The sequence below is a fragment of the Trichogramma pretiosum genome, unplaced genomic scaffold (assembly GCF_000599845.2).
Source record: "Trichogramma pretiosum strain Unisexual culture from Peru unplaced genomic scaffold, Tpre_2.0 scaffold10, whole genome shotgun sequence".
NCBI classification, from domain to species: Eukaryota; Metazoa; Arthropoda; class Insecta; order Hymenoptera; family Trichogrammatidae; genus Trichogramma; species Trichogramma pretiosum.
In genome coordinates this window covers 1830433-1845678 of record NW_019641652.1, presented here as the reverse complement: position 1 = coordinate 1845678, position 15246 = coordinate 1830433, and the positions used below count along the sequence as shown (strand labels likewise).

At 47.2% G+C, this 15246-nt stretch overlaps 1 protein-coding gene across 4 annotated transcripts; it reads left to right on the top strand.

The window, feature by feature from the left end:
• Nucleotides 1-1568: 1568 nt before the first annotated feature.
• Nucleotides 1569-15232, top strand: LOC106659108. 4 transcript variants are annotated; one of them, XM_014381449.2, is made up of 6 exons: nt 1569-1905; nt 11422-12207; nt 13430-13670; nt 13753-13909; nt 13981-14103; nt 14183-15232. In XM_014381449.2, the coding sequence occupies exons 2-6, from the start codon at nt 11939-11941 to the stop codon at nt 14479-14481; spliced, it is 1089 nt and encodes a 362-aa protein (XP_014236935.1). In that variant the 5' UTR covers nt 1569-1905; nt 11422-11938; the 3' UTR covers nt 14482-15232. The 4 variants fall into 4 exon arrangements, with proteins under 4 accessions (XP_014236935.1, XP_023315697.1, XP_014236933.1 ...); XM_023459929.1 differs by having other exon boundaries at nt 11419-12207; XM_014381447.2 differs by lacking the exon at nt 1569-1905 and adding an exon at nt 4271-4636.
• Nucleotides 15233-15246: the final 14 nt, after the last annotated feature.

Genomic DNA, 15246 nt, shown 5'->3' with positions numbered 1-15246 from the left:
GAAAATATCATATGGAGGTCAGTCGTCGGGCGAGCATAAACGAAAACTCGAGATAGGCTGAGCGTATAGAGCACGTCTCCATCGATAATATACCTATCCGTGTATCGCGCATAGTGAAAGGCCAAAAGCAAAAGCGAAAACGAGTCCTTGGGGAAGACTAAACTACACAGCAGCTATGATATAGGACAAGCTGTGTTCACGGTATAAATGTGTGTGTACAGGCTGGATCGCCTGGGGCGCTGGAGGGGACCGATATACATATCGGACGATGCCTGTTTCGAATTCGTAAAAAAGATGATGTCATTATTTTTTTCTCCCCAAATAAAAAAGCAGACGTATCTCGAGTACTCGAGCTAAAACACACGATGTTGTGTTTATTGTATCGTGCAGCTATGTAGTTATTGGGCCTGTTCCGACACCATAACAGGAGTCAATTAAAAGCCATTTATTTTCACCGAGGAATTATATATTTTTCGAAAAAAAGAGAGTAGTTAAATTTTGTTTCAAACAGTAGTTGTTTCACGCGGCACGAATTTACATTGACTTTCCCCGCATAGATATTATAAAGGCAGCTGTATAAGCGCGCGCGAGCCACTTTATTACTCGTGGACGTATCGACGCTCCGCGCGTGGCTTACATTTATCGCAATGAAAGTTTAGAAAATTTATCGGCAAAATACTATACATATCGGCTCGCGGTCTGCACTGGGGACGCCCCACCAGTCCAACAATATATGTATACGCGAGATATCGCATATTGTAGATTAATCGGCAACTTTGCTCGTGCGACTTTGTCGTCGTTCATTGTAAACAAGCCAGCTCTCGATTGTTTGTAAACAGTGCGACGACGTCGTCTCTAAAAAGCCGCAAAATAAGTCGATAAACTTATTGCGCGCATATAGCAAGAGCGCATACTTTTGAGCTATACGAGTATACGCACGATTGCTACGAAAATAAGCCAAGACGACAAGAGTTTGCCAAAAGTCGCGAGAGCAAAACAAGCCTCGGCGTTCGAGACATTGCGCAGTTATATGCTGACGATGTGCGCGCAAAAAACGAAAATGTTCATTCATGAATGGGAATCATCGTGTCACGTGTTGGCGTCGCCGACGCGCAACTACACGCAACTCAATCAAAACATCAACACATTATATAGTCGGAGCAGGTGAATCACACGATGCGCAGCGGTAAAAACTCAACCGCGTCGTCTACTGCGTAGATCGGTGCGCATGCCGATTCGCGCGCAATATATATGGGATCGCAAAGGGCCAGTTGCATTTTCCAAACTATACGATTGGCTCGATCAGCGACAATTGCTCGCGATGCCGAGAAACAACAAAACAACAACGAAAAGCAGTCGTGCGATTTCGTTTTACTAGATATGTTTAATGAGCTGCACACATCGGCTGATGTTTATTATCTTGCGCGGATGCCGGCCCAAGTGCAGTTGGCCGCGCGCAATTCAACGCATTGACGCCGCAGCTCGCATGCACATATTGCTCACGTTGCTATATGTATACGTGTGTCTTTGCTATAGCTCGTGCGACTGTGTGCCAGTGTGCCAGTGCAGTGCGCGATCGAGTCTCCCGCAGGCAATATAACGCAGCTGCGGCACTTGGCTCACGCACGACTACGGTGATATAGGTACACGAGAGAGTAATACTTGCGTATACCATATAGTCAACGAGATTTTCCACGTTTAGTATTAAAGTCGGCTCGTTCGATCGTGTGTGCGAACGAGAGGTGTTGCGCGAGTTTTTCCAATCGCTTCGTTAGCTATACAGTCGGCGTGACTCCTGTAAATTGAATTCAGCTCGTCTGCACCGACCAAGACTGCCTCTGCGACGTTCGAGAGCTTTTTCGAGCTGTCGCGCGCCAATATCGTTGCTCCGCCTGAATCATCGAGGTGAGATTCTCTCTCTTTTCTTTTCTTTCTTTCTTTCTTTCTCTCTCTCTCTCTCTCTTTCCTTTCCCTTCGCGCTCGAAATTCATTATCTCTCCGATCGTTTCGCAACATTTAATTGAATTTCTAATCGATCGCCATTATAATGGCGACAATAACGCGCCACGACCTATACGCACTCATTAAGTACACGCTCGCGGCCAGATCAGTCGAATGTAAACGCGTAGCTTTTTTCTCCTCTCTCTCTCTCTCTCTTTTTTCGATCGCGCATCAGCTTGAACGTTTTCCAGACCATCGGAAAAACCTGCCTCGATATATTTTTTTTAAACTCGCGTGAGGACGTGAAATTGTATCACATGTGCGTACTCTATGTGCGTACGATTAGTGATAAAAGCCACCAACCGATATACAAATATATTATAAACACGCCATAAATGAGTGGATCGACTCACGTATCTGTATTTAGTACATATACATATAGCGTATCATTGAGCGTCGTTTATCGGTCACGTTTGATCGTGTCGTGAATTATTGTTTTCTTCTTAATCGAGCGCATGCAAATATAAACTTAGCCACGCAGACGCACAGAGCACTCGATTGCAACAATAAACAGGTCGTGGTGCCACTTGCTCTTCCTAGAACCTATACAGACTCGTGAATGTACGAATGCGAACTTTCGGAAAACAACTTGGAGATGTAAATTTCCAATCGTCTGCAAGCTCGGCCACTCGAACAATCAGTTTCGGCATTTTCCATCGTTCGACAACTTTGTTTCGACCAAAAAAAAACAAGTGCCATTTATTTATATGCAGTATCCGCTCGAATAAACATTCACCTGAAGCCGGAAAATCGAGCCTTTGTTTACGCGAAGTTTGGCCCGTTAATTGAAAATTGCAGCGCTTGCGAATTTGCGCGATAAGCTCGCTCGAGTGTGCGCGCAAGACGATGTCGGGATGAGAAGCTCGACGAGTTTTATCGTTGAAAAGTATAATAAATGTACAAAAACAGATTACGCTCGCGCGCGTGTGTGTGTGTGTATCATTGTGCACACCTCGCAGAAACGTCGCGAGCGCGAGATGACGAAGATATACCGCTTCTCCGAGTCGCAAAATGCTAAAGCTGCCGCGCAATTTCTCGCGCAAAATAACGCACGCTCACCTCTACTCGTCGTTATCGCCGATCGAAAATAATTTCGTCATTTTTCGTGTCATTTATTTCGTCGCCACGATTGGGGCACGGTATTTGGGATTTGGACAAAGAAAATAAAGGAGTCGAAATTCGGTGTACAATTAGGAAGCGATTGCATCAGCCGTTACACAATTAACGCGATCGGCGCGCGTCGTTGCCGCGATCCGTCATTTTTTTTTCGTCGCTGTCAATAGATACTTCCTTGAATCTCTCCGACTGCGAGGGATTTGATTAAACTAATCTAGTTTTGCGTTTATTGATTAGAATCAACTCCCTTCCGAGCTACATATGTCATTTTTCGCGTCGATCTTGTCTTGAACGAATCAGAGAAAAAGCACTGCGAGTTTCGATCGATTTTTCACGCAAACTCGTACAAAGTGGAAGATGTCTATTGTATAAGGTAAAAATATAGGTATATAGTAGGAAGGCGATTGCAGCACACGTGTCTGTGGGTCATCAACCCGGCACCCCTGAAAAATCCATACTCGCTTCCAGCGCTCGTTCTCTGTTGCTTTGTGACTTGGCTCTCTCTCTCGCTAGCTCGCGCGTTAAGCGGCCTTGAATACGGCTCTGTATGAGTGTGTATACATATGTATGACAAATATATAGGCAGCTCTGGTGCGCGGGTGAAGGCGAAATTCGACATGTGTGCAGCTACTGGTGACGCGAATGTCTGCCGTACGATCCTCAGATAGGTAGCGTAGTAGCTGGCGAGGGTGAAATTTTCCCAAAATCATGCTCGATCCCTTGGCTCTCGGTACGGGACTACGCTGCAGTGGAAGTAGGGTAGATCGTGGCTCATAACTAAGACGACAGCTCTCGTTGTAATATTCAGCGAGTCCGAGGAAACAATGAAAAATCGTGACTATCGTTTTGCGCGTGTGTGTATGTGTGCGAGAACGAGCGAGCGTGCGCTTGTATGCGTGGAGGAGAGGCTCGAACTGCTCATCATCCGATAAGGGGGGAAAAGTGGAGAGGGAGGCATACACACACATAGCGACTCAGCTGCTGCTGCTGGTCGTGGCTCGCGATACACATTGTACGCGATATAGAGCCATATATACAGGCGAGCAGCACTCGAGAGCTCGCTCGTGGTAAAAACATTTTCTTCTTCCCTTCTCCTGCGCAAGTCGCGCGTCACGGCCGAAACGGCCTCAGGCAGTAGCAGCAGCTCCGAAAGTCAGTCGTCCGCGCGTCAGTCAGATCGTACCGTACAACGAGCTCGGCTGCGCGTGCCAGTGCGCCACACACCTACGCCACGGCTCGTATGCCTAAACAGAAAAACAAAAGTGATTTCGCGTAGCATCGTACGTAGCGAAGGTGCATCGCAGCAGTACATTTGGCTCGCTGCAGTGTCGTTGGTGCCTGTAAAGTGTGCGACTGTGAGCATCGAGTCGTCGTAGTGTCTTTACATGTTCGGTGCCTGGCCTGCTGTACGCCGCGCCGATCAGTAGGTGAATCGAATCGCAGCTGCGACATCTCGTCTGCTGTCGCGCAATAACATTGGGCCAAACTGCATCGCACTCGTCGCTCGTAGTCAGCGCAGGTACACGACGTATTCACATATACCTTCCGTGCTGCGATTCGCTCCTCGGCATCTCGACAAACGGACAAATGTGTACAGCGTTGCGATGCTCGGCCCTGTGCTAGAGCGAGCCCCGATCATAACAATGGTCTACGATCTAGCATGCAGCAGAGCCCCTACTTCGCTGCATTCGTCATTTTCGCTGCTGCGGAATCGAGTCGCGAAACGTCAAATGCCCGCTGCTGCTGCGTCTGCACGGAGCCTTTTAAATTACATAGCCGTGTGCGCAACGACGAGCGCATTAGCAGCAGCAGCAGCAGTAGCGGCCGTCGCTGTTGCGAAAAATCTATCGTAATTATATGGTGCGCAGCTCTCTCGCGAATAACCTACAACTCCCACTTGGCTCGTACGAGTCGCTAGTTAGTTACCTATATAGATAGGCAGATCTGAAAAATGAAAATAATACGAGCGAGGCTGCGTTATAGCCTTATAAGCGCGCGCGAACGACTTGCAGCCGTGAAACGGAATACCTTCGTGTGCTGCATGCTGCACTGGCTGGCGACTGCACGCTGCCACCGATATGCTACATGTAGGCGCGCGGAAAAGCCAGGCGACAAAAACTCGATGTACGCCGCCGTCGATATCGCAAATATGTATCATACTTTTATCAATTTCTACGAGGCTGCGACAAGTACGAGCAATCGTGTGTTTGTATACGACGCCGCTACGCAGGAGCTTCCCCATCGTTAAATCGTACGAAAATCCAAATTTATACGCCTGACGTGCATGTACACAATTACAGACGGAGAATGTAGCTCTATACATCTGTGTGTTTGTGTGTCTCTCTCGTTGTTTGGTACTGCATCACGTGCCAAGTTGTATTACACACTCGTGTACTGCCGAGCACGTCTAAACTTCGCCTGTATATTGCGAGTAGAGAGAGAGCGAGTGTAGGTATACGCCGAGCGTTGCTCTATCGTCGTATAACGTCGTCTTCTTCGTCTTCGTGCTAACTGCTCGAGTCGAGCTGCGGATCGAACAAAGGTTTCTTGCAACTCTACCTCAATCCGCTACATTTAGCTGCGAGTAGTGATTCTTTCCTACATACGTACGTACGAGTCACGGCGCATACACACACATTTTGGCGTTAAAATACTCGTATCAGCTGCTCCCATTACCTGGAGTCACCGCCGTTGTTTTTGTTGTGGCTGCTATCGTCGTTGTTTTAACATATCTATGGTTGCCGCTATTTTTTGTTTCGGGAATCCTCCAGAGCTCTAAGTGACACACACATAGGCTATCCCGCACAGAAGCCTAGGAGCTCCGCTGCGTCGTCAGCGATTCGCAAGCGCGTATCGATGCAGTCTTGTTATAGCTTTACACACATCCATGATTATTGCATTATGCAGACGTCGCGGCGCAACTACGCGTCTTACGTACTTTCGGAAAAGCTTCTGTCGTGGCGTCTATTGCGTATTACAGGTAACAGATTCGAAGCTACAGGTCTAGCGCTGTAACAGGGAATAAATATACATTTAGACGTTTTTACAAATAATTTGCTGCTAACCCATGACATGGGTATGTGCACGTGAGTTTTTTGCATAGATTACGTGTCGTTACTCACTTTTGCCGTGTATAATGCGTTTACACTGGCGCAAAAATCGCGAGTGCATAGCTGATTTTTCTCTGCGCGCACGAGAGAAGCTCTCGGCATCGTAGCACGCGAGGCCGATATAGACGGTGTGCAGTCCACGGTATAACATGTGCATTTTATAATATATAAACGCACTGTATCGTGCATACATACATGCCAAATAGCTGAGCATATGTTGCGGTGGAAAAGTCGGCAATTGCAGCTACATATAGAGTGAACGCCGAGACTGTCGTCTTTGCCAGTACTCCTATATCTCGTACGTGCCTACTTCTATCTTTCTCTCTCTCTCGACTCGCTCGCAGCAGTCTTGCCGACCAAACTGATTCTTATCGTTTCCGCTTTTATCGTTTTTCCAATAGACTCGCGTCGCTTTGTACGGCAACACTTGTACTCGCGATGCAACGGAATAATATTCTACACGCACCTCGTCCGAGTATTCGGTCTGTTTTTTCGGAGCATCCGAGCTTTGTTTTTTTCTCTCTCTCTTTTTGCGCTCCAACTCAATGTCCATTTCGATTGTTTCTTATCGCTTTCGCGCCTTATCCTCCGTCGTTGTTGTTGTTTTTTTTTCCTCGCACCCAAGTATCAATTACCAACTCAAAAAAACTCGATACGTAGACTTAATTTGCGCGAGCTCGAGCTCTGCGTCATGATTACAGAATATATCACAATAGTCCGTCGACGTTCTGTGCACGAGTGTGTGTGTGTGTGTGTGCATTGCATGCATGGCTCGACGCTTTTATTAGTACTCTACACCAAATGCATCATGTTTTGTCGATTATAATGATACGCAGGAGAGAATGTGAAATACCTACCTCGTGTTCCACGCTATTATTTATTCTTGCAGAAAAAAAGTCAACTTATCCGTGCGCTTTTCTCTCTGTGTTTTTTTCGTACTTGCGCACGATTGCATTTATATACTCGCGCGTTCAAATACGTGCACGAACGAGTTGGTGGCCTTTGTTCGCGGCACATACTTGATTACGTAGACGCAGCCGCCTCGATACTCGACGCGAGGATTAATTTATCCCGTTAGAGCTCGAACTATCCTGCGATCAATTTGATGATTTTTCACGCAGCTCGTATAAATACTCGTGGTACACGCGAAACGTATATCTTTCTGCGCCCGATCGTCGAGTTGTTGGTGTTATTATTTATGTGCCGCGCCGATGATGCTCGCGAGCGCCTACGCGATACATATAGCACTTGCTCGACTAAGTAGCGATGGTAAAATGCGAATGAGGTGATCCAGATTCCACTTGTTTAGTTTGTTTGGATTTCAGAAGCGGCTCGTGTCGTCTGTGCCTACTACAGTTACGAAACGCTGTGGGATGAATTTTATGTAGGCATTATAACCGAGCTTTCTTTCTACAACCGTATAAGATTCGTGCCACCAGGATCGGTATGCCCTCTCGGATTTGTCACGATTGAATTTCGAGATTCGATATTAATTAAAACGATAGATTCCCTATTATTTCGAGCGTGATGCATTCGACAGGTATAGAACTGTTTACCACGGCGCAGTCAAGGATATAGGATTAGGATTAATAAAGTATATATTATTGTGTTTATGCTATTATAAAAGGTGCAGCCCAGATATCGATCGAAGGGAGCTCGTCGAATAAGACGTTGTAATTGGCCTTGGCTCGATGGCACACGCGCCCCATGCAGCCGTACTGAAATACTAAAATACACCGAATGCGTCTCGCGAGCTCGAGCTAGAAATCAATACGCAGCCAAGTGTCCCATGATAACAATAACGAATAATAATAATGCTGCGTGTCGCGGGGAGCTGCGAACAAGGCGAGAACTGTCGTCACGCGCCAATCCAAAGAAATCGCGTTAAATGTATTACAAACCAGCAGAGCTGGTGCGGTGTCGTATATACACCGTGTCTCCAAGTGCACTCGAGGCCGTTGAGATAGCGCGCAACAAAGCCAGCTGCAGCAGTGCTTCCGAATAGTCATGCGCCCTGCCAGCTCCGCGTGTGCGCTCGATCGCACGCGAGCTTTTGCGGTTCGATATGTAAAAAGCTCGGCGTCGTACAGGCCAACTTTTATGAATGAAACTCCCTGTAATCCCTGACTCTCCTCGCGGGCCCTTGTTACTGGACTCTTTTGACTCGCGGCTCAAGCACGAGTGGAAGAAAATCCACGTACTTATCTCTGTCGCGCACAGCTATTAATAGCGCGATAATAGCCGCGAGAATTTATACATGTACTAAAAAGGGTTACGCACGCGTTCTCTGCGTTCGCGCGTTATATACGGGCACACGGCAGAAGAGCAGCGGCGACGGCATTGGCACATGCACGCGAGCCATTACGTAAAGTAACTGATTGAGCCCGCTCGACTGTAGTCGCGTTATACTCGCCCACACATTTACACGCGCACTTGGACATTCGACTGTACGAAATCAGCGCCCGGAGTCTCTGTTTTTTTTTCAAAGTTGCAAAAAACCTTTACTATTTTTTTTTCTTCTTAGTACCACACAGACGCAGATCGAGAAGCGGAAACGCGATAGTACAAGAGATGCGGCTGTTACCGAGTGATATCCCAGCCGCCGCTCGACTCGGATTTTTCAGAGCTCCAAGTAATGACGCCAACGAGTATAAAAATACGCCGTTTACGATTGTTCCGTTATCGCCTACACGCATACATGCAGCGAATTAATACAATGCGAGATTAAATTATTTCAACGAATTATTGCTGTCGTCCGCGCGACTTTGATTTTCATTAGTTTGCTATATAAGTTTTCATGGATAGCTCGGTCGATCAAGCTGCGCGCTTAATTGCGTGTATATCATGTGTATCGATTTTTTGCTCGCCGTCGCGAGAGAGAAGGCCGATCGTGCGTACAACTACCGTTAGGATAAGTTGCACAGGCACACACGTATACAGACGCGAGCCATGAAAACGATTCACCTTGGGAGGCCGCCGCCGCGATATGGAAGCCTATCCACGATATAAAGAGAAGCTGCGACGTTCTTCGCTTTTATGTATGCACTGCTGTGTGCACGCACAGTAGCCGGCTGCACTTGTTTCATAGCTCGTACTCGCGCTGAGATGCCCGTTTACGTTATCTCAAAAACTATACGCACTTACGCCGAACGAGCCTATTTCTCGCTCTCCTCGACTATTTGTAATTTTCTTTGTTTCGGCGAGTGTTGCTACTCGACCGGTTTTTCTGACGCGTTTATACATGCGCAATGTTTTAACTGACCAATTATCGTCTTTTCCGCCGCGCGCTGCACCGCCACTGCTGCGTCAACTTTTGAAAGCCGTGTCAAATACGCCAATGTCAAAAGGTTGCGTAGTCAATTTTCATCGACTCGATTCCCGCCGCAGCTGGACTTTTTCTTGCGTTCGGAACTGATTCGGATTCGGACCAAACGGCGATGACGAACGATAAAAATTCATTTCGCATACAAGTCAAAGGCCAAAAAAGCTCGTTTTTTTTATTTTTGCAATTCTTACATCTCGCAAAGAAACGATATTGACCGAAAATTGTCTTTAAATTATATTAGAATTAGGGTGTAAATACGTCTCATCTGAGAGTTCAGACATGTTTTTAGAAGAAAAAAAGAAAGAAAAAATAGTAAGAACTTGTTGAAAAATACCAATAACCTTGATGGAAAAAAGCTTCTATAAATATATTGTAAAATCATCGAATAGAGGCAGAATATCTCAGATAACTGACTCCAGTCTGCACTCATACACTAATGTATACGTATGTACGCATTAGTCTAAAGTGCAAAAATTATGTTGCGCCGAATTTTCGGCGTTTGCACGAATATTTGTGTATCTGTGAATATGGCGGCCGGGACAGCAGCGATATTTACATAAGTTTTCGCTGGTGCACTCGAAGATCGCGACTCCTCTCTCTCTCTTTCTCGACACTCGTTTTTGTTCGTAGCTATAAACACAACTATACATGTACGATTAGTCCGATGGAATATTTTTACAACGGCCGAGCGCGCGACGTTTCGTCAGCAGCATTCGGAGCTGCTTGGCTTTAGCATATTCTGTTTAAAACAAGTAAACACTGCCAGTAATTGACTCGTTCGTACTTTTTTTTTTGTTGCTGTAAAATTTATCGTGCATATACTCGCCGTTCCGAAGCAAGAAAAACGAGTTGACGTATTTATGATAAAAAAAGGGGATATGTATCGGATGAGTCAGATCGCGCGTCGCGTGAAAAAGCGTGTTCGCCGCGCACGTTTCAAAATGAAAAGCGGCGAAATGTGCGCTCGAGTATACAAACTAAGGCAACTTTGAGCGACTATGCTAAATGAGCGCAGAATCATAACAAGTAGAGTCCGATGGATCAACGTGGCGCGTATATCGAGAGAAATAGACGGCACGATCGCGACGACGATCGTTACGCAATTACATTCGATTCGAGATTGGCTACCTATAGACGCCAATCGTATCGGAGCTGTCATTCGCATGTAAATATTAAATACCCGATGTATAAAGCTCGTCAAGGTGGACGAAATGAAGCAAATTTTCGCTTCGCTTCTCTCTCGGCTTGCTCTATCTCGAGCACGTCGCACTTGCATATCGGAGCGAAAATTGATTATACGCGGCGAAAAAAGACACGTTTATAATATAAGCCGAATCCAATCGAGCTCGGCATTCGGGAAATTCTATATACCTATGAGTTGGCTTGAACAATGCGAAATGTCGCACGATGCGTCGCGTTGCAGCTCTTGTAACGAGATCGTTGAAAAGATCGATTTGTGCGACTCGAGACTCTCGATGTATATGCCGATCAACGAGGCAATTTGCTCGAGCTTGTTTCACTCGCTCTCGGTCGCTCTCTCGGGCTAATCGGATGTTGGGGCCACGTCGCGCGTGTTTTACGTCGTGTTTGTTGACATTAGACGATCTGCAGCTCGTTCGCAGCTGCTCTCATCCAAACGATCCGGTCCGCGTGTCCCCCCATCGATCAGCAATATAATTCCACAATCGATCGCAATTGCAGTCGCGCGTTGTCAAAGTGTGGCTCCGAGAACAATAGCGCCGCGGGCCGCGATGCTCGGGCCTCGACGCGCAGCTCGGAGTCAACGAACTTATTCATAAATATAACACTCGGCTATATTATGATTATGACGGTATTTAACTCGCTTTATCTTTTTTCTCCAAAAAGCAGAAGCAGCAGCAGTTCTCAGCCGCTTCGTCGTGGCTCGTCGCCTCTCCTGCAACACAACGCCGAGAGAGAAAGAGCGAGAGAAGAGGAGGCCTAAGCGCACACACGCGTCGTTACAGCTACAGCTAGTAGAGATCTAAAAATAATCATATCAACATCATCGGCAGCGGCGCTCTCTGCGTTGGCCACATCGGTGGCAGCGGCGAAAGACGGAAACAGAAGTAGTAGTTGGCGGTGCGCTAGCGGCGTAGAAAAAGAAGCCCCGCGAACGACGACCAAGACGACGACCTAGGAAGAGGAGCAGCAACAGATCGTCGACATGCCAACTGGCGGTATCGTCATCCAGAGGACGCTCGATTCATCGCCATCTCCTCGTTCTTTCGCCTCAACTGCTGTGTCGATCGGTCGCCGTTGCTGTCGCCGCCGTCGCGTCCGTTGCTGTTGAGTCGCGCAACGAAACCATCATCGGCCTGCATAATTACGCGCCAAACGCCGACGATTCTAAAGATAAACAACGACGATGGAGAGAGCACTGCAAAGGTACGCCGAGCTGCGGCGCAGTTGCCTGGAGCATCGCCGCTATCGAAGCTTCTTCGGTAGGCGGCCGCGCGACTCGCCGGAGCAACAACAACAGCAGCTGCAGGAGCAGCCGGAGCAACAGCCGCAGCGGCCCTACGCGCTAACCCAAGCCCACATCGACCAGATCGCACTAATCGTGCATGAATTTCTCTTGAGCAACAACGCAGATCTTTACTTAATGGCCAGCATGATTTTCCTCACTGTTTTTTGGTACGTATATATGACGATACACGCTTACGCACGTATACGCACAGCTCGCTCGAATGGGCTTGTAATGATTGCCATACGCAATACAGCCGGCTTGTGGAATCATAATCCAAAGATAGCTTCTAGACAAACGTTTCTTTGGTATTTACACGCTGGCTACGACTCGTTGGCGCGATTCCGAACTGGACGATTATTGTGATTCGAATCCGCGATTGATGTAAAAATAATACGAAAACTCGATCGTTGTCGTAACGACGCCCGTACGTGTAAATCAATGCTTCCCAATGCAATTGCGCAGGTCGGATAGACTCGACAAAATGTATCTGTATCCGTCAAAGTCTGCAGACTAGACGCGATCGCGACTATACCTAATTAACACGAGTAGTTGCTGTATCGCTGGTATCCTGTAAAAGGTGCTCCAGAGGTTGCAGCCTTACGAAACTTGAAAAATGCGTAAGAGAATACGATCGCGCAGATGCGGGTTTTTGGCACAAGGTGAGGTACTCGATCGGCGGCTCGATCGCGCTGAGTATCTGCGAATATCGTTATATAGCCGGGCGATTTCCTTATTCGACGATGCTACTGTACAAGTGCAGCCGCCGATCGACAAGCGGACCTGATCGAATTTATATAGCTTAAAATGGAGGACAAAATCGGTAGCATGATTCGGCTTCGATGCCAACGGTTTTGAATTTGCATGCGCCAGAAAAGTGCCGATCGAGCCGGGTCGAGCTACAGCTACAGCTGCTCGAGCACTTATCGCTCGCGGCAATTCATTGGAATGTTTCCATTTCAACTATAAATTAAACTAATGATGCGAGTAATAGGCGGTCAGCGACGACGACGACGTGGAGTAAGAACGTCATTGAGCTTGGCGACGATCGTGCTGTGTACGCGCGCACATCGAGCAACGCGCATACATCGCGATACCGATTATCGGGGCGACTTTCGCGCATAAACAATGCTGCACGCGCCATACGTCATGCGTTGTCGCGATGTTTCAAACGCGCCGAGCACTCCGCTAGAACGACTGCGTGCCGACAGCAATTTTTATCGTGTATCGTTGCGGCTGCTCCAGCTAGCTCGATCGCGGACACGCGACGATAACAGCTCTCGTGCAACCGCATAAATAAATAAACCGCAACGATTCTGCGCTAGTCGATTATGCATCGTATAGTGCTGTCCTCTCCTCCAAACGATGCTCATTTTCGTGCTCTCTCTCTAGGTCTTTCCACGTTCTCGGCATGGGCTTCTTTGTGACGGCCAGCAGTGCCGTCGCGATGGCCACTCTGGGATACAAGTACGTGGAGGCCGACGGCGAGGACCAGCAGCCGGCCAATTCCACCGTGCCGAGCACGCTCCAGCTGAGGAGGCGGGCCAAGGCCTATCTCAAGACGCTCGCCGACGACGTCAGAACCTTCAGCGCGGACCTGGCCACTACCTTCAGCGACGAGAGCTTCGTCCACGTGAGTTCCGGCAGTCGTCGCAGCCGCGACTAAATTTACCCCCCATTTCTTACGCTCCCCTTTTGCTTCTTGATTTCGACAGTTGTGCGTCTGTTTCGGCGTCGGTATACCCGCGAGCGTCTGGCTCATGAATTTCTTCGACGAGAGAGTTTCCTGTGCCATCGCCCTCTCGACCTTAGGCGTCGCTCTTTACTATTCCAGCTGGCGCAGGCAATTGGACGATTACCTTGCATCTAGAGGTAAAGTAATCCCTATTCGTTCTCTCGTTCTTTATTTCGATGTAACGTTAATCACGACTGATCTCTTTTAGAAATTGATTCAGAGATGGACGAATTTCTGCCAAACGTCGATAATTTCAATTCCCGAGTACTGGATCGGGCTTGCGAGACGGGCGAGCTCGCGTCCACGCCTACGCTCGACGATTCTCCTGCTGGTATGTGTTGCACTGCTAAGATCAGTGAAATAAAGCAAACTATTTCAACAACTATACTCATTTCTCGCTAATCTTACAGATCATTCGGAGGACGAGCTTTTGAGCAGCGTCGAGATGATGCCTTCGCACGAGGATTGCAACACGAGTAGCACCGACTTTGAACTTTCGGAGCTCGACGCCGACTCCTCCGAGGTCGATGGAATTCATTTCAAAAATATTCACTTTAAGCAGCTGAGCTCGTCGTCGTCCTCCTCCTCCTCCTCCGACTCCCTGGTAGCCGATGAACTCGATGTTAGCGTGAGCGTGAGCGACGACGACACTCTGTGCGATTTCGAGGTCATTGATCGATCTGAATTAGTTGATGTGTCCGATGTATGAAAAATTGCCTCGACAAAAACCGTATTTAAAAAAACAAAAACAAACAAAAAACAAACGAAAGAATAATACTTGCATGTTTGATGTGTGAATTTCTAAGCGATCGTCGCACACGATATCTTATATAAAATTCTGCCTCTCTCAACGATCATCTCATTTTCGTTTGTAAACTTTTTTGACGGAGAAGGAAAAACGTCTGTACATGTGTGTATGTGACTGGGTATGATTGTGTATACGTATCTAAGCAAAATGTTCCGCGTGAGATAAAATTTCATTATGCAAGTACCTGGGCTGTCGATCGACGCATCGCATCGATCGGCTTCGTTTTCTCGCGCCGATGAAATTGTGTGCGAAAGTGCATATTCTCGCGTGCTTGTGTGTGCCTGTGCAGCGCAAGTGAGATTTCTTTTTTTTTTTCTCTCTCATTACGTTCGCTCGCTTGTGTATGAGCGTCCGTCTTCGCTTTTATGCCAATCCCAAGCGTATTTATATGTATATACCGCGTGTTATATACAGCCCACTGTTTATATGTATACATGCTTTACATAAGTCTAAGTGTGAAGCACTAATAGGAGTTCATCCATACAAGGATGTTACACTCTTCCGAGTACGCATGCTTCGCTGCGAGCGCATCTCACGATTGGACATTTTTACGTTTACACTAATTATGACTTATTAGAAAATGTATTTATTTTTATCAGTGACTGCATCCATCGCGATATTTTATTTTTTTTTTCAAGAATTTTCATTTAAAGAGTCAGAAAGCAC

Coding starts and splice junctions, on each gene's coding strand:
- LOC106659108 (XM_014381449.2), top strand. CDS start 11,939: ATGGAGAGAGCACTGCAAAGGTACGCCGAGCTGCGGCGCAGTTGCCTG. Junction 12,208..13,429: donor ATTTTCCTCACTGTTTTTTG/GTACGTATATAT, acceptor CTCTCTCTCTAG/GTCTTTCCACGTTCTCGGCA. Junction 14,104..14,182: donor GCTCGACGATTCTCCTGCTG/GTATGTGTTGCA, acceptor CTAATCTTACAG/ATCATTCGGAGGACGAGCTT.